The following is a 20981-nucleotide window of genomic DNA, read 5'->3' on the forward strand; positions in this document are numbered from 1 at the left end:
ACTAGTGCTTCTAGCTCCAGTTCTTTTGTGGTGTTCATTCACATTTGCACGAGTCGTAACTGTAGTCTGAGGTATAAGGTTTCCCTCACAACTATTAGATATGTCGGTAGTGAAGAGGACGTCTGTTGAAAATTTTATTAGAAATTTGTTGTGTGGTTCTCAGCATTAACAGGAATTTATGGCTATTGGTTATAATGCAATAGAGGTAGGGTATTCGCAAGAATTATAGTCTTTCTTTGGGCATGTACTTTTTGTGGGAAACAGAAAAATGTAATTCTGTAATTGAGGTGTCAATCTTCCAGGGTAATTGACGTGTCGGCACTGCGTGGAGTTCTTGTTATTTGTTCTGAATACCTTGTGTCAGATGAGGAGCTTGTTCAGTGTATGGAGCTTCTGTACTGGTGTGGACTAGAGGTAAAGACATATGGTTTTGCAGCAATAACGGCTTCTCAATAGTCTTGTCCCGGACGTTGAGGGGAAGAAAATCGTCATCACAAAACATGACATCCTCGGACACATGTCCTCCACACAACCTTTTTGGAAGCATTACCAGCTTCAGGGTAATCTCATTGCAGTACTTGGCAGTATACCAAACATGTTTGACACTTTGTCGACACCAGTATAATTTGAAATTTCGTTTTTCGACACCCTACCAAAAGTATCTAGAGAAAATGTTTAAAAGTAATACTTTATTTCATAATAGAAATGTATCAAAATTCAACTTTAGCACAAGCAAGTACAGTTCATTTTGCAACATTGACATACATGTTCATAAGCTTTGCCATTCAGATTTAGCCAACAATGAAGGCAAGCACCAGATGTACAGTGAAAATATTAATTGATGTTTGGGTCTGATTTATGACCTGACAAAGCACCATATCGAAGTTATTTAAAAGCTTTGACTAAAACATACACACAATTAGAAAATTACAGTACACTTAAATTCAATACAAACTGACAAGACCATTTACCGATTTCAAAATAGTTACCACATTTCAATAGCATTATATATGTTTATACATGCATGGGAATAATAATAATAAGTGAGTGAGTGAGAGAGTGAGCTAGATTTAACGCCGCTTTTAACAGTATTCCAGTTATATCGCCGCGTGTCAGCTTTATGTGGGAGGAAAGCCCGAAGTGATGCAGGTCTCAGACGTTTACCACTTTGGTGAAACCCACGAGTACGGGTATGGTGCTGACAAACCTAGAAACATAATTGGGGCGAGCCGGGATTCGAACCCACAATCATAGGTTTCTGACGTTCCCAAGGACTCTGCACAGCGAATCGCGGCGCCTAAGACAATTGGGCCCCCCGTGCGCCCCGAATATTAATAAGACTGTTGAATATTGAAATAACACATTTGAAAAAACCCTTTTGACCTTCATACTGAAATATGTTTAGGCATACATATGATTGTATATTTACATAGCATGAAATAAAGTCTATTAAAAAGTGATACGCCTCGACCTATCTGACAGTCCTAGCATGACTGACTTAAATCATTCAGTTGTATGCTGTAAATCAATCAAGAATTATTTTTCTAATCTACAGCGAGTCAGCTTTTCAGTTTCACTACCACATAGATCATGACTGTACACGGCTTAAGTCCATAAGCAGGGGTTTACCTTCACTTGCCAAAAGCGGGGTCCCCAACAATTAACTTTTAGAGTCCATGCAGCCTATGTGAGGGTCCTGTAACGCCGCACTCAGCAATATTCCAGCTATATGACGGCGGTCTGTAAATTATCGAGTCTAAACCAAACAATCCAGTGATTGATATCATGAGCATCGATCCAATTGGGATCGATGACATGCTTCAACCAAGTCAGCGAGCCTGACCATCCGATCCCGTTAGTCGCCTTTTACAGCGTAATGAAATGGTGTAGTTAACATTATTTTTTAAAAGCCTGGAATGAACCAGTGACCATGTGGACAGTGCTCATGACTGATGGATGAAATAACAGACGCCCATAACTGCTCTTGGTGCGCTGGAGGAATAATGACTCCTGAGGGACGCAGTATATTCTTTTTCTGGCGTCCATTCTCCACATTTGAGCTTACTGGATGCACATATGTGCATCGTTTAAAACCGTGTCGTGAGGCATTGTTCCCCTTCAACAGACAAAGCAAAGTGAGTCCCATGTCGATGGGATATGTACAGAATGTAGGGATCACGGTTACATTTTGCAAGTATCAGTTAAATACAAATTCAAATTGCATGGCGTGTTTGGAAGTGAACAATATTTTGACATATAAGTGATATTGATGTTGTCACACACGTTACATCAAGACACAAAACCAAGTATATAAGAAGTGTATAGAACAAGGATCCTGTGTATCAGGAGGAGTTGAGGTAGCCAGATACAGGGCAGTGCTAGATATCAGCTGAGGGTGAGTACATGAAAGTGGATAGTATTCATACAACCAAACATACCTTAACAAGCTATGTACACGTATTCTCAAGGAGAACTTTCCATGATTGTGATTTCGGATGTGACATTTTTTTCATGTAGATAAAAGGAATGGGACAGGAGCAGTCGGGGAACAAGGAATATAGATGTTTGTTGTTTGAAGTTAGAAGTAAGTTTCAACTTAATGTGCAATATCAATAGCAATCGGTATGTTGACGAGTGGGAATTAGCAAAGTCAACAGTGACTAATTCTGATAAGTTAATGAAAGGTGGCGTCAAATGAAGTTTTGTTTTGTATATTTGTTGCTTAACACCGCACTCACCAATATTCCAGCGGTCTGGAAATAATCGAGTCAATCCAGTGATTGACATCATGAACACCGATCCACACAATTGTGAAACGATGACATGCATCAACTAAGTCATATACACCTGCAATGCCAGCATAATGTCTCTTCTGGCATGATATGCACCTGCGAGGGCAACACGGACTCTTCCAACATGCTATATACCTGCCATGCCAACATGGACTCTTCCAGCATGCTATATACCTGCCATGTCAACACAGACTCTTTTAGTATGCCATATACCTGCCATGCCAACACAGACTCTTTTAGTATGCCATATACCTGCCGTGCCAACATGGACTCTTCCAGCATGCTATATACCTGTAATGCCAACATGGACTCTTCCAGCATGCTATATACCTGCCATGCCAACACAGACTTTTCCAGTATGCTATATACCTGCCATGCCAATACAGATTCGTCTAGTATGCTATGTACTAGCTATGCCAACACACATGACGTTCATGGACTTATCGATCCCAATCAGGGGTCGTTGGTAGTGGATTCTGGTTACAATACCTGATTATTGAGCAGCTTAGTGCATCATCTACTGCCTACATCATCTACTGCCTACATCATCACACCGAGTCTCATTGTTCTGTCACTGATTGGAAATTCTATACATCTTATAAAAAGTATATCAAGTCATGAGACAAGTATCCCAGACAACATGTCATAAGGTTGTGAATGTTGCTTTTGGTTAAAATGATTGTTATTGTCAAGGCTCTTCAAATTCTTAATTGGCATAGTACCCATGTTGACAAAATGTAATACTTAAATGAAGCAACTTAAATAGGTCCAAGACATGTTTGTTTGTTTCTTTGTTTTAACACCCAAGTCAGCAATTTTTCAAGCTATATGACGGCAATCTGTAAATAATCAGTTTTGAGCAAGACAATCCAGTGATTGACATCATGAGCATCGATCTATACAATTGCGATACAATGACATGCATCAACAATCAGCGAACCTGACCATCTGATCCTGATAGAAGCCTCTTTCAAGCATGGGTTTCTGATGACCAATTCTAACCCGGATGTTCATGGGACAATCATGGGTTGCTGTAGACGAATTCTAACCAAGATCTTCAGAGGGTTCGGGGATATAATAGTTATATCTGAATGGTATTTGGATCTTGTTGCTTGGTGAAGCATCAGGAGTTCACGTATCAATACATACCCAGTCAAAGCCACGGAGACTAAGAATTGTACCATTTACCATGATTATCATAAAATAATAAAACAACTCTCACACCTGCTACATATTTGCCACTGAATATTCACATTTCCACAAAACTACTTTTGATGAAATATATTAAGATATCTGCAAAACATAATCTTTTTGTCCCTGGATGTTACGGTTGTTAAAATATATCACAAAAAAGGGATGAGAAAAGTTATTTTGTGAAAATATTAAAATTAAACATGTACACAAAACGTAAATAAATTACTGCATAATGATCAAGCAAAACACAGTAACTGTTCAAGGTTTCGGAAACATGAACATGAACATGGACATGAACTTCTTCACCAACGTATCTGATAACTCCACCATCAAAGTGTCATAGTGATTTCATAAGACATGTAACATATTGCCACAGTATTTCACAAACACTAATGTTTCCAGATCATTCTTACAAAAGAAGGCTTGCAAACTGAACAGCCACTTGCAACATAAACACTATCATCTACATCACAGATTTGCTTGTTTTTATATAGCTTGTGTTCAACAGCCATGGCAACCGGAATCATGGAAGTTGTTGACCTTGAATCATTGCCACCTTGACCTTCGTCCTGCCAGCAAGCTGGTGTTTTCTGCTGCAAGGACTTCAAAAGCTGCAAATAATAACAAACACATATGATGTCTGATGTCATTCCCTAGCTATTTTGACTTGCACCATGTGTTTCAGTAACAATTGACTTGCCATTGCATGTGTTTGTGACAGATGACACCAGTGAGGTAGAATAAGCACATCCTTTTGCAAGCACCTGGTACCCTAACAATTTGATAGTGATTCATTCCTAAACCCATGCTAGTGATATAGTCGGAATTGTATAATGGGCTCTGCTTTTTTCAGAGATTTCTTATGATTATATAAAGGGTTTCGTTGCTTATATTTCAGACAGAACAGGAGTTTCTTCCATCAGCAGCAGTACCCCTTACATATTAAGGAAAAGCACTAATATTGTAAAGGGAAGATGAAGGGATGGGTAGATAACTATATAACTTAGGGGATCGGGAGGGGAAGCTGACCGTTTAACTAAGGGCATTGTCAGTTATTTCTGAGATGAAACATCATACATATATTTTTGATTTTCCGATTTTGGAAATGTTGAATCTCTAGGGGACTTTGGGGACTGTCAGAATCGGACACTGTACTGTAAATCTGGAAAGTTTTGCGCCATGATATTACTGTGAGTGGCTAACAATAGCTTTAACTTTGTCTGGGAAGTTTTGTGACATCCTGTTACGATCCTCGGTGTCATTCACACTTTTTCCAGCACTCTCCTGGTCTCAAAACATTCCAGATTTACAGTAAATACATTTGCTTTTGAAAAACTGTTTTGTACTCTCATTGAAATCCACAGAGGGAATACTGTCTGAGGTATTGGTGATTATTACTGTATGTTAGGTTAGGTATGTTCTATATTTGATAATATATTCATAATATTTTAAAAAATATATTTTGAGAAAGTGCAACCACAAGCATTACTGAAATTTTTCTATCGTCTGACCTTCACGTGGCATGTGCCCAAGTGACAATATGACTGTGCAGATGTAGTGCTTATACACTGTATGTTTAAATGTGAGGGTTTGGGAGCATATACATTGTATGTAGTTGTACAGGAAAGGCACACACTCGGGGTGCCGCGGGGTGTGGTCGGGTTGGGGGGAGGGTAGAGAACAGAGGGGCATTTCACACTGCTTACCTCAATTTAGATTTTCAGAATCTAGAATAAAGTTCAGCAAAATCATATCAATTATCTTAGATGGGCGATTGGTTCCTTGTGTTTACCATTAGCACCAAGCAATATGCTTCCTTTGTGGTTCAAATTAATTTTGGGAAAAATGTGTGAATGGGTTAAATTTCAGGTTATAGTTAACAAAGAACTAATTAAACATTTACTCTACTGAATTCAATTCATACAACCATGTAGATTATACTGTTGAAACCGCGGATTCATGAAAGTTGTTAGTGGAGAAGATGAAGTGGTGAGTTAGTTCGACATTCCTGGAAGAGAGAAACCGAGAGAGCTGTTTAAAAGTCCTTCTCTACCCCCCTCCTCCCCACGCACACGCAAGACAGAAATGATGGAACCATTGCATAAATGTTGTCAAGACATAGGTAATGGAATTTGTGGAGCGGCGGCAAGACACCATGCAATGAAGGGTTTGTTGCATAGTTCAGAATAAATATAAGATTGGTTGGTTGGCAAGCATGGATTGCTGAGGACCTATTCTACCCCGGATCTTCTCGGGTCATAAATAAATTTTAGACAATTGTGAGATGGAAAACATATAGACCTGTTAACTAACCCCTCATCCCCCAATAAAAGGAATTAAATCTTTGTATCTGACATCAAACTTTTAAACTGCTCCATTACATTTTATGAACAGATTGCCTCAGTAGTCTAGGGGTAGAGTCTCCGCCCAGAATGCAGAAGGTTAGGGGTTCAATCACTGGTCACGTCATACCAAAACATGTTGAAAGATGATACCGGTACTTGTTGTCACCCTGCCTGGCACTCAGAATTAAGGGGGTAACACAAGGACTGGTCAGCTTGGAGTCAGTATACTGTGTCTCACTGGGGTATTCATGTTAAATTTCGGCATGGTATCTCCGTGGACTAGCACTATAAATTGGCATTAGTCAGGACTAGTACAAGTGGCCAGAGACACGCATGCATGTCACTACATAAGTGAAATAATCTTGGATGATACGTTAAACCCTATTTCACCAAACCCGACATTAACATACAGCAGTAATGTCCCTTGTATGACAAAGCTAGCTTACAATAAGAGATACAGGTCTCAGTTGTTTACCAACAAACAGACACATAATAATGACGAAAATGGGTTTCGGAGCCATGATCAGAGGTTTCTGGCATGCCATGGGACGCAACTCTGCACAGTGACTTGTGGTGTCTTAGATGAGTGGGCCACTTGCTCCCCAACAATACAAGCTGAATCAGGCGAGCTGTGTGTGTGTGTGTGTGTGTGTGTGTGTGTGTGTGTGTGTGTGTGTGTGTGTGTGTGTGTGTGTGTGTGTGTCTGTGTGTGTGTGTGCGTGTGTGTGTGTGTGTGTGTGTCCATGTGTAAGTGCAACATTCCTTTTTTGAGAAATACCAAAGTAATTCTCAAGCCATAATTAGTGCAAGTTTATGCAAAATAGTTTGTGTTGGCTCTAGTCATTCCTCATTCCTCAGGTCGACTACAAATTCAAACGATTATGTCCTGACAAGTAAAACATTGTTATTTTTCATTCACCAATAGTATGTTACCTTCAGTGAATTTAGGGCCATACACCGCCACCTTGTTTTTTGTGATCATGAAAGTGAGTGAGTGAGTATTGTTTTACGCTGCTTTTAGCAACATTCCAGCAATATCACATCATGGGACACAAGGAATGGGCTTCACACATTGTACCAATGTGGGGAATTGAACCTTGGTCTTCTACGTGACGAGCGAACACTTCAACCCCTAGGCTACCCCACTGCCCCTGATCATGAAAGACAAGAGTCAATATTTACCTCTTTCCCGGAGTCCTTGGTTAAAGTTTCTGTATACAATGATAAGCTCCACCATCAGGATGAACCAGGAGATCAGGGCAATAGCACCTGTAACAATCATCATCATCATCATCATCTGCTACAAATACATCACCATCCATCAATGGTATCATCCACTGGCTTATTGGCACTTGTACAATTACATTGACCAATATCATCATCATCATCATCATCTGCTACAAATACATCACCATCCATCAATGGTATCATCCACTGGCTTATTGGCACTTGTACAATTACATTAACCAATATCATCATCATCATCATCATCTGCTACAAATACATCACCATCCATCAATGGTATCATCCACTGGCTTATTGGCACTTGTACAATTACATTGACCAATATTGTGTCATGCTTAACAGGCTAACATACAGGCAGCTGCTGAGGCCACTTGTCAACTGATGTGATCTGTTTGTTTGTTTGTTTGTTTGCTTGTTTGTTTGTTTGTTTGTTGTTCAACGCCAAACTCAGCAATATTCCAGCTATATGACGGCGGTCTGTAAAAAATCAAGTCTGGACCAAACAATCCAGTGATTGACATCATGAGCATCGATCTACGCAATTTGGATACAATGATCATGACGTATCAAATCAAGTCAGCGTGCCTGACCACCCGATTGGGTTGCTGAAGAGATCGTGTGAGTTACCTGCAGCGAGGAGGGAGTACACGATGGTGTTGCTGTAGGAATCAGGGTCGTCTGCCAGTTCTGTGTACACCTGAATGGAAATTGATAACAATCATCATCATCATCATCATCAGCAGCAGCCGCATCACTCTCTACCATCATCATCATTAGTGGTGTACTATACGGCGATACAGTATTGTTAGGTGATACAAACTCACAATACAATACATCAATTTACAGCCCCTGTATCACGACACTTACGATACATCACAAGTAATATTGAGGTTAAAACATGTGAATAACAACAGAAACTGTTCAACCACCAGCTTATGCAGATTCTCTAGTAATTTCAATTGAGCCATAAATAGCACAACATTCACATGCCCCAAAGTCTATATGTTTCTTCCCTACAATATCCCATCTTCAATCTCTGAACTCCAATAACAAATAATTCAGGGTTGTGATTCTCCTGTAAATAGGAAGAATATCGACTTCAGTGCTGTATTGTGATACACATTTAATCGCGAACCCATCGTATTGTTACACCTCCAATCAATGATTATCATCACCACCACCATCATCATCAATAACTGCTATGTAAACATTACCATTTTTTAAAGCATCATAAGGATATTCAGCGGAAAATTGTTACTAATCCTACTGCCTTAACCAAATTTTGCAATAGTTCAGATTAAATTAATCAAATTACCAAACATTTGCCAAGTACAGTGGAATCTGTCCAATTTGGACTCGGTTGCGACCCTAGAAAAAGGTCCGAATTACACTCAATTAAGCTAAAAAATGAAGTTGTGTAGTTTTTGTTACAGTAGTAATGAGATCTATTAATTCTTTTTTATGCATTTAAAAAATCGGTTTGTTCTTTTCATTACTCACTTTTATAACTTTATACAGGTAGTATGTAGGCTTGACAACACCAGCCACAGCAAACACCCACGCCCACACCTTCAGTTCCCGGCGAAGCTAAAGGTGGAGAAGAAACATAGCTTCATCATACAGTAACTTACACAAAAACTGTAACATTGGTTACATTATAGTCTTGTTACCGTGGTTACTGTTACCTAAGAATTAACTAAGTAACCATATATTATACCAGGAAGGGAAAAATAAATTTTTAGAGGGAGATTAAATTCCCTCCTACCCCTCCACAAGGAAGACTGGCTGCACATGGATTTCTGAGAGGAAGAATAAATCCCTTATATCCCACTTGAAGCAAAAAGCTGAAAAAGTCATGTGACATAGCACAAGTTAACCTCGGCTCAATCGAACAGCTGTTTTCTATCAATTTTGAATTTAATTTGTCCTAATTCTTTTACAATGGCAGATAAAAACATGTCAGTAAGATGAATTTGTTGTAGCAGTACCCCTCGTGATAATGCTACAAATTACAATACAACATCATGTCACACTTGTACACTGAGTTTAAATCGAATGCTAAAAAATATGTCATGCTGTATTTCTAATCCAAGTAATCTAGCTTTCAATAATGTCAAGTCCTATATCTACACCTAGTCTTAACTAACATTCAATACTACTGTACTTTCTATATCTACTGTGTAACCTAATAATCACCATCACATGAAACACCATTTTTCTCATCCCTTAAATCAGTTTATGATGTGTATCAATCTTCCAGGCTTCCCGGTCTCAGTTTCACACAGGGCACTAATAAATAACATATGGGCCTAGGCTGAAAATTGGCAACAGGCTGTGAAACATCGTTCGTTCGTTCGTTCGTTCGTTCGCTAGGTGGTGTTTCAAACACCATGAACAAGGACATCTTACGAAATCTCATCTTACTGGGACAAGGGCGTTTACAAACTTTTAAAGACCAGTTTTCACCCTTGCCAATCAAGGCTGGAATTTCTGGGCTCAATTGTAGCACCACCAGTGGCTATGTCTCTCCTATTGACCAATCAGATTCCACCTTTCATATCACTTGCATCAAACAAAATGGTGGTGCCCAGTCAAGACGATCTGATTGAACAATCAAGATCCATATTGTGATAAAATGGGTCTTACTTTGTGAATGCACAGATCATGTGAGCACCTTGATAAAATGCATGAAAAGATTTGGAAAATATCTGTTGACACTGAGTTGGCGGTACACATGCTTTTGGGAAATCCTGCAATTGACCAAAATCTGCATGGCAGTTTACGACCTGAATGTCGATTTCGTTAAGTGATTTTGATTGGTCTATGCATAGACTCATTAATCCATCCAAAACATAACTCCATTATTTAAGCCTAGTTCAGCAAGCGTGGAAACTGGAAGTTATAGTCATTTAACTCCCTTGCCTCGGGAAGATGACAAAATTCATAACAGCATAGGGCATCTTATGTACAGTAGTCACTGTTTCAAAATACACTATGATAGCATTCAAAAAGACAGAAACAAAAACATAACTATCACTCCATTTGGGGGTTCAAGGGCAAATTTCAAGACACACTGGTAGCAGCAAGTTACCGAGAGTGTAAGGAAGGTGTCACGTGCTGGTAAGGAGATTGTGGACTTCATTACCAAGGGGGGTAACTCTAACTTGCTCACAGACCAAACCAGACTGTAATTTATGTAGTTCTTTGGACTATTGTTTCCATAATTTTAAGACTGTAGTTTTTGCATGTTGTTCTAAAGGCATGTAACTATTTGGCATAATGTTCTAATGGCATGTAATTTTAAAGGCATATTGTTCCAATGGCATGTAGTTCAAGTCCCCCTACACTTCTCCATCGCCCCCCACTGGCTGCACTGACAACTCATTACACGTGTTTGTCCATCAACACTCACCACAAACCAGCCCAGTACTGACCACACCAGTGTGTATGGTATCCCCACACCCAGATTGACCTGTTCCAGCACTGTGATGTCGGTACCCTCCTTCAAAGCCAGGATCACAAAGCTTATCTTGCAATGTAAAAACATGTAAAAATGTGACGTCAAAACTAAAAAACAATGGAAGTATGTGGATCAATCTTGGCACTAGTAAAAGACACATGCGTCATCTGATTGTTGAATTGGATACAAATCAGGAAGTTTCAGATGTTGTTTAACCAAGTTATTTCAATAAGGAGGTTCCTGATAGTGTATACTGTTTAGCGTAAACTAAACCTGTGTGATTAAACTTCTGTTTATCATAATCGTGCTACAATCTTGTAAAAGTTACAAATGTTATATTTGGGATATCACTTTCTTAGTAAAGTACAGATTCTCGTACTTTTTGAGTTAAGTCCCGTCCGGGAACCTTCTGGTTCATGATGTTCTTATTGACTAAATATGATACAGAAATTGTTCTAACTGACTAATCTGCAAAAGGAAAATACTACTTACTCAAAGCACCAAATTATACTGACCACTGACAAGTGACTCCTCCCAAACAGGACCCTCATTAACAAGATAAATACAGTGTTTCAAGTGTAGTTACCTAAAGATTTCAACTCAAATAAGCACAAGGTGCATGTCAGTTAAAGGTCAGTAAAAGCATGAGATGATATATGTTGGTCAGCAATAAATGATTTCTATACATGACGAATAATGTCTTACCGATGCCTGCAAGTCTAGCTTTAAGAAACAGGAAAATATGGCTGCCTGTCTGTAGAGATCTGAAAAACAAACAGCAGTTAATATTTACACCACAAATTTTATAAGTCAGTAAAATCAGTATCAGTGATCGAACTAAAGGGGTCATGGGTCATTTAGGTTTGCAATTGTAGTATTTGAATCTAGGGACCCTCTCAAACTTGAACACGCTCCTTACATCTCGGCTCTCCCAATCATGGCTTCCGCCTAGCCGAGCATGCAAGAAGTGTGGCATCGTCACGTCTTCCCAGCCACTACGCCCGAGTTGGCATAGTCTTTTACAACAAGGACTGCAAAGATAGGTACTACGTCAGCCGTTCAACTCCACCCACTACGTTCTTAAATATATCTATCTACCCACAATAATCCCCAGTCAACCACACAACATTAGGATAATGACAAGGGCCCTTGTCATTGATGTGTAACTATCATGTCTGATTCAGATATTCCAAATACAAACTTTCAGGTTATGATTTACGTTTATGACAACGTTCTGAAACAGAAGGCTTAATCTGATACTAACGTTGCAGATATTCTGAAGCTCCAACTATTCTGAACTCCAAATATCCAAAGTCCTTTGCAACAAACCAGGCCAGTAAAATGTTTGGTGGCGCTAAGATGCATGCTAAGATCATACGGACCTGAAAATAAAACACAATTTTACAGTAAAATGAACCAAAAGTAGGGAAGCTCACCAATCTCATTAAAATCAGATCTTAGTTCTTGCTACCGCTAAACAAAGATCTGAGGACATCACATTACAGGTCACGACACGCGAACTGTGACCGACGAATGGAATGATTGACAAGAAGTCGACATTAGCCAATCAGAAGGCAGCTTTCCTTGCGTTTTACGACACTAATTTCAAATTAGCGACTATGCTTCGAAACATAGTTTGACAAATTCTCGATTAAAGATTTGAAACCTGAACAAAAGGACATTCTGGAATGGCTAAATAGACAGTCTAGATTGTATGGATTTAGTCTTTAAGCCCGTAACTATGGTTTTGAATACCCCCTGTTCAAGTTTTCGAGGTTGCATGATGAAAAATCACATTCAGAGTGTCACTTCCATGAGATCTGGTAAGCGACCCACTGATTGGTTGGATGAAAGGTCATTCTGATCTGACCCCTAATGGGATGTCCTCAGATCTTTGTTGAGTGGTAGCGGGGACTAAGATCTGATTTTAATGAAATTGGGAAGCTCACCATCAGTAAATCAGCTACTTTGTCCTAAAATCAAACTGCACTTGGATTTGATACAAGGGGTTTCCACTGATGTCTCTGGACATGCTGTGATACTCTTTTGAAAGTTCTGGGATATTTGAAAGGAGGGTTAGAGATGTGACTGATACTAACATATTGCTGATCAGGTTCCTGTTAATTAGTTATGTAATGCTCAGAAGCAAGGTTTCTCTTACTCATAGTACAATCTGTGTATTACATATTTATGATTAATAAATCGTTGAACAAACGAAAAAAAATCCATTCAAATGAAGCGACTGCTTTTTAGACCTAGCTTGTTTGTACAAAGCATTAGTGAATTCACCTTTTTTTTATGAATGGCGAAGGGAAACCTCGAAGTTATGATGTTTTGATTAGCTGAAGACTTGCATGTTTTAACTCAGTAAAACACACCATAACTTTAGCTTCTACAAACAGAAAATGAGTGAGTGGGTGAATTAGGTTTAATGCTGCTTTAAACAGTATTCCAGTTACATAACAGCGTGTTAGTCCAGTTACATAACAGCGTGTTAGCTTAAGCGGGAGGAAAGCCCAAAGTGATGCAGGTCTGAGATGTTTACCACTTTCGTGAACCCACAAGCACGGTTATGGTGCTGACACATCCAGAAATGTAATCAGGGCGAACCAGGATTCAAACCCAAAAACATAGGATTCTGGCGTGCCCAAGGGACGCAACTCTGCACAACTGCAAAGCAGCATTTCACAACTTCCATTTTGTAATATCACGACTTGAAAGTGTCTACCAAACATGATTGTGAAAGACCTACTTTTCCATAAATAGCAATCAGCTGTTTCAGTCAGAGGTAGTTACTAGATAGTAACATTTGAACCCTCTGATTGACCAATTAGAGGGTTGAATATTTTCGAAAGGCAAGGAAACGCAATGACACAAGCACTGATTGTGATATCATTTTTGTTTGCATTGCCTGTTTTCACTTGTGATAATGATTATTCAAGCCACAAGCTTAAGAATTCACAGAAGCTATAACATATGAGAACAGAAACAGGCAGGCTAATTTTAATTTTTGGGGTCTTCACATAACAGGGCCAAAAGTGACAATCAGAAAATAAAAATTAAATAGTTAAAACATAGTTTCTGTTCTGTCTGACCACATCATCTCGGTTGGATTAGAAAACAAAAAGATACAATTTCAAAATTCAAACAAGACTAAAGTAACTGTAAACTCCTCAAATAATTACTGATCCAATGTATTGCATGTAATCTCTGGTCATTGTCAACACCTTATACAGAGAATAAAGTTGGTTTGTGGTTTAATGCCCCACTCAGCAACTTTCTAGCTATATTACATCGGCCTGTAAATAATCAAGTTTGGACCAGACAACCCCTAACTGATATCATGAGCACCGGTCTATACACTTCGGATAAGATGACATGCATCAAACAAGTCATATCTTCACAGGAGAAAAACAAAGCCTTCTCAGAAAAAAAACCTTATACATCATGCTAGTGCCAAAATATCAAACATCCTACTATTAGTCATAAACAGCATTATTTTTTTATTGTACACTGAACCAATCAAACCAAGCAAACAAAATATAAAAATATTCACCTACACAAAATCATTCTTATTTCCACCTACCGGTACCAATCCTCTATATCTCTTGGTTCGCATTTCGGTACACCAACACTAATCCCTGGATCTATTCCCAGTGTACTCGCGATCTCAAATTACCTGCCCCTTGATTTATCGACCAATCAAATGTCAAGATAAGAAAGAAGGAAATGGGTAAGTGAGGAGGACATCCTTTGCATCAAAATGATTTCTGAGTGATTTCTTTAGCATGTCAGTCAGTTTTCCAAAGTTAACTTTTTCGGAAACTCTATCGTAATCCATTGGACTGACCGCCATGTTGTCGATATCACAACCCAACATTGAGGCTGACTTGAAACTAGCATTCAGACTGGTCTGTTAGATTGAGTAGTAATCAAATGAAAATCAAGGGCAGGGAATTTGAGATGACGAGAAACACGGGAATGGATCTGGGGGTTGGTGAAGGTTTACAAAATGCAAGCTGTGGAGATGTACCATCTTCCCAAGGCACGGGCGTTAACTGACTATAGAAGTCCAGTTTCCACCCTTGCTTAACTAGGCTGAGACTCTGGAGTTACATTATGACTGGACTAACGAGTCTATGCATAGTCCAATCAAAATCACGTAATGAAGAACATGGATTTCAAAGTGCAGATTTCGGTTGATTGCAGGATTTGCAAAGCATGTATACTTGGCGTGGGCAGATATTTTGCAATTTTTCAATGTTTTTAATCAAGGCGCACATGCATGCTCAAGTGATTTGATTCGCTTTGCGGAGAAAGAGATGTTTTACTACAATAAAGATCTTGATTATCAATCAGATCGTCTTGACTTGGCGCCGCCATTTTGTTTGAAGCAAATGCAAGTGATATGAGAGATGGAATCTGAGTGGTCAATAGGAGAGACATAACTCTTTAATAGCCACTGGTGGCGCTACGATCGAGCCTGTGAAATTCCAGGCTAGTTCGGCAAGGGTGGAAACTGGACTAAACTAGTCAGTTAACGCCCTTGCCCAGTGAAGATGGAGATGTAAAGGATGCAACCATCAAGCCAATCAGTAAACCCCATATATGTCAACAATAAAACATGAACATGAAACTATACCAGTTTGACGTTGGTCCTCCCTTCTACATTGAAGGCGGCATACTCCAACACACAGTACATGGTGACAACCAAGATGGCCACCATTAGTGCGTACAGCTCGTACACACGCTCACGCAACACACCATGGACGACGTAGAAGGCGCTGAAACCTGAACAAGAAAACAGAAAATTGTGACGTTGCAAAATTTCAAAGACCAAATTTCTGCTTTACAGATTTCCAGGTAGGTAGGTGTGAAATATATCCAACAGACGTTTCAGATATGCTTAATTGCTTCTAGAATCTATCTGAATCTGTTGCTATGAGTGCAGTGGTAGCTATAAGGTCACATGCTTTATGGAACTTTTACAGGAAAATATCAGATAGCTTTGCAAAGAAAGATAAAGAATGGTTTATTACATGATAAAACATTGCACTATCATGACGTCATTTCTGGAGATTCAAACATAAGGTAGAAACTTGATGATGTAAATTGGACGACGCTCTTTTTGAGGGGGTAGTGAGTACATTTGAGAATGGAAGAATTTTTTTTCCAATTTAACAAATTTACAGTTGGCGGATGTTAGCAAGAAAAAAGTGTGGCCAAAGCTTGTGTTACTGCATAACTATTGTAACCTTTTTGCAATTTAGCATTGTATGCATTACAGATGTTACTTTTCCCCACTCTTCATGTTTTGAAAATAGACGAAATTACTACGACATGAATGAATTTTCAAGGATTCTTAGGACTAAGAAAGCTTTGGTTACCATGGACACAAGGAGAGAATATTTGTTTCAGAGAAGAATGTTTTCAGAAGTACCATTCTCATTTCTGTTGCAGTGAAAGACAAATCAATATGATGTCAAAATCAGTTTCATAAAATAAATATTTGGATAATTTGAAACTGGAGTAATTTGTTTTCACCATTTGTTCACAGCCCAAGTCCAAAGCATACTCACGATGATAAAAATATAATAATGTGCATATTAATAATGCACCAAATCCATACCCATGTTCGAAGCACTACATTATTATCCCAATGGATCAGTGTGCACTCAATTTTCTTTCTCAGCTCCCTAGGGAGTATACAAACCAAGCTACTTTTTCAATCAGAGTTTGTGGTTGTGATTTGAAACCTAAGATTCACCAATCAGAATTAAGCATTGTTTCGAATTAGTGGTAGAATGTTAATTACCAGCATTGATTAGTAGAAGTATAGTGAAGGTGAAATCTGATGACGCCGGGTCAGTTTGGACGACCAATACCAGCCTGTAGATGGTCAATCCAACTGCTGCCAAGATGTTGATTGTTGACACAACCAGAAAGGCCCATTCTTTTGGATACAGGCCTGCAAATGTCTTTGTCTAAAATCAGAAAATAAGGAAATACCGTATTCGACGTAATAAGCGCCCAGGGCGCTCTCAAAATTAGAAAGAGGGGGCTCTTATTAGAATATTATTTTGGTGGAAAAAACAGAGTTGAAAGATAAATTTTGTGGTTTATCCTGACGGACTGACTGTTTATATACGACAGATATATTTTTCCAGAATTTAATTGCCCATAATTAAGTGTGCATATAACACACGAGTGTGTATTATACACGAATAAATAAGTCTTGTGTACATTGATCAATCGGAAGGGGTGCTAATTAGGATTGTTCACTTGCCAATATATTAGCAAATATCGCCGTGGGCGCTTATTACATCAAATACGGTGATTATAGTTGCCCTGCTGTAAAATACAAGCAGACATATTGCCTTCAGGGGAATGGCACCGTTAATAGAACAGGCCAGGTGAAAACCAGTAGTTCACATAACAACTTGTATTTCGTTGTCCTGTTTAAATAGTTTTGTTGAAAAAATGTCACCAACTGGTTCAGTTACATATACACCTGCATGCCCCTCTAGAACCATACTGACTGCCCCCATGGTCCAGTGGTAGAGCGTCTGTCAGGAGAACGGAAGGTCTGGGTTTGACTTCCGGCCGCGTTTACCAAAAGACGTTAAAAGATGGTACTTCATTTGTTTTTACACTGCCTGGCGCTCGGCATTTAGGGGCTAAAACAAGGACTGGTCGGCTTGGAGTCAGTATACTGTGTCTGAAGTGGGTATTTATGATAAACTGTAGCATGGGGGCTAGCACTATACAATAGGGATTAGTCCGGAATAGTACAAGCAGCCACACACACACACACACATACATGGACGTCGCTATACAAGTGCAATAATCTTGAATGTGACATTAAACCCCATTTCACCTCACCTCACCTGGAACCATATATAAGGGTCAATCTCAGAAAATTTCCGAATGCTTATGCATTTTGTACAACAAAGTATCAAAGAGAAACTGCATATTTTTAACTGGATATAATAAAATCACACTTTTTCTACATATATAAACGGGAAAATGTGAGCCATGTGTTCAAAATGTTTTTCTTGAGGAGACATATATAGGGATGAGAATGGATAGTTTCCTTTTCAGCTGAAACATATTTGCAATGGAGTGTGGTCCATAATTTGGTTGTGTTTAGAGGGAAGCCAGAAGAGTTTAACAAATTTGTGGTCACTAAAATTCATGGATCCATGGAAGATTCTCACCCCTGCATATAATACCCTAAATGGGGCAAAATTTCTTGTCCAAATGAGTGCCAACCTGTTAAGAGCAACTTCTGTTTTTTAAATTCAAATATATTATTGCTGAAAAATTGGAACTGAACAGTAATCTAACGATAATAAAAGACATTTAAGACCAACAATTATCCTAGCTTGTTCTTCACTGATTAGTTATTGTATATCACAATAAACGTCACATTTTTCATTTAAAATATATTTTCTCACCTTTTAACCTGACTTAAAAACGCTGCAATCAGCAATATTCCAGCTATACAACAGCAGCCTGTAAATAACCAAGTCTGGACCAGACAATCCAGTGATTGTCATCATGAGGATCTATCTGCTCAATTGGGCTACAAATAATTGAAATCAACCACACTGCCGAGTCTGACAAAAACAATCCATTTAATCGCCTCTTTAGAACATAGTTTGCTGGCGACCTATATTCTTACCTGGAAACCGGGGTACGGTTAACACCATGATGAAAATGATCGCATATGCAGTTGATCATGATCTAATTTATTTTATTTGCATTTGAAACATGACTACCATGTTCTTTTGAACCATATTGGATTTTTCACATCCAACTGAGCCGATTCATTTAAGTTTCACTTCATATACCTGAGAAATTCAAAGGTGGAGATAAAATATTTCCACTTTCAAAAGTTAATTAACGATTCCTATTTTGAATGTACGGCTACTGATGCAAATTGAAGTGCAAATAATTAATAAAGGTGGCATCGATTTCACATAAAATAGGGTTGCATTCATTGCCTTGACTTATAACCTCATATATCATATGAATTATGATGTACGGTTTTAACACTTGTATCATATTTTTATTAATATCTAGATCTAGTCATAAATCGAAACAGTTCATAATATATTTTATGATAGAATTTGATGTCCTGTAATCAATTTCATAACCAATGATAAAACAGAGAAGGGGTCACACCCATATTGCAGCATTTCTGACGTGAGGGATGATGTCGATTTATTCTCTTGTTTACCTTTCCGATGGCAGTAAGTGTTGTGTACTTCGGGACGTCCGTGATGCCATATTGAGTGTAATCTGTCGAGCCTTCTCTCGGAGAAGGTGTCGCGGGTTGATCAGCTTCCATGTTGTCAGGTGACACTTGTATTATTTCATACCGTGTACTTCGGGTACACCGCTAGATGAAATCTACATTTTGCGTGGGAGGTTTCCCCTGCAAGTCACATGAGTTCTATAAATAGATATCCAATGAAAAAAGTCGTAATATTTAGTGTTGGCCAATCGACGCGCGAATAACAATATAACCATTGACGGTATCACGAGGTGTCACTAGACTGTAAACAGGCTTCATTAACCGTGTGTAAGTGAGATATTTTTCTGACGCACATTTAAATAAGATCTGAAAAGTGCAGGCTTCGCGAGAACTGCGCTCGCGCGGTATTGGATCTACCTCTGGCTATAAAATTACGCCTTCGTTAAAACAACCCATGATCACGTGCACCACTTCAGATATACAAATTACATTTTTTTTGTATTCTCTGGTATCGTACTCAATTTTTGATTATACATTTCAATTAATAAGGAATGTTTTTCTTTACGCGTAAATTAGTCACGTGACACCACCCGTGTGTCTTTTCTAAAGCTGTATTTGAACAAGGTGATTGAGCCTATGTGGTTTTTTTTTTGGTTTTTTTTTTTAAAATTTCCTCACAAGATTCAGTTTTCTTCATCATTCTTGTATAAATATTTCTCGTCCTTGATATTTCTAATGAAAATGAGCAAAACTAAAACGAGATGCGATCACGTGTGCTATATAGTCGGGTCCAGGGCGATAAGTTAAGAAATTGTCGTCAGCCAGATGTATGATGAAAGTTTGGTATGACGTTTGAACTGCCAGTCACAACATGTAGACTTTTGCAAAATAACTGAAAGAAAAAAAGAGAAAAGACAGATAGTTGCTTCTCTTTGTACATATGAAGAAAGTTGGAATGACAATCCTTTGACATTATTGATTTGTTTTTTTATAGTTAAGTTTGTTTTTCTTTCCGCTAAACCTTATCAGAGACGCTCCCGTGACCACACACCTTTCTCACTCACTCACTCACTCACTCACTCATTCACTAACCCACTCACTCACTCACTCACCAACCCACTCACTCACTCACTCACTCACTCACTCACTCACTCACTCACTCACTCACCAACCCACTTACTCACTCACTCACTCACTCACTCACTCACTCACTCACTCACTCACTCACTCACCCACTCACTCACTCACTCACTCACTCACTCACCACCCCACTTACTCACATCCTTCCTGTAATTCTAGGCTTATACTTCGATAGTTTATATACTTTTTTCTTTAACTTGATCTCAGGACGAACAATGCATTAACATAAGGAACTTTGATATCTTTGTATATAAATTTTTAAATTTATTTATATTATCAAACACTCGGGTTTATATGTCTCAAGTTCTTTTTGCCAGAGCTGCTCGATACTAACAATATGCCAAACAGTAACCTTTTTTACGAAGTGATTACTACGATAATTTTAATGTGGCCATTGAATAAGTGATTAAACAAGTTTGAACTAAATGTTGTACAACATAACAGAACCCGTCACATCTTTCTTTTCTACTCACTCACTCACTCACTCACTCACTCACTCACTCACTCACTCACTCACCAACCCACTCACTCACTCACTCACTCAC

The 20981-nt window shown here is 38.7% G+C and overlaps 1 protein-coding gene across 1 annotated transcript; it reads right to left on the minus strand.

Annotated features, from left to right (window-relative positions):
* Positions 1–702: 702 nt before the first annotated feature.
* Positions 703–19481, minus strand: LOC139445363 (uncharacterized). The gene is made up of 10 exons (XM_071226498.1): positions 19279–19481; positions 16852–17020; positions 15679–15827; positions 12301–12418; positions 11742–11800; positions 10989–11105; positions 9077–9163; positions 8204–8273; positions 7514–7600; positions 703–4597 (listed from the first exon to the last, which is right to left on the minus strand). Exons 1-10 carry the CDS (start codon positions 19387–19389, stop codon positions 4533–4535), a joined length of 1032 nt encoding a protein of 343 aa, XP_071082599.1. The 5' UTR covers positions 19390–19481; the 3' UTR covers positions 703–4532.
* Between the last annotated feature and the right edge of the window lie 1500 nt (positions 19482–20981).

This window comes from Haliotis cracherodii, unplaced genomic scaffold, assembly GCF_022045235.1.
Source record: "Haliotis cracherodii isolate W230 unplaced genomic scaffold, xgHalCrac1.p SCAF_6, whole genome shotgun sequence".
Taxonomy (NCBI): domain Eukaryota; kingdom Metazoa; phylum Mollusca; class Gastropoda; order Lepetellida; family Haliotidae; genus Haliotis; species Haliotis cracherodii.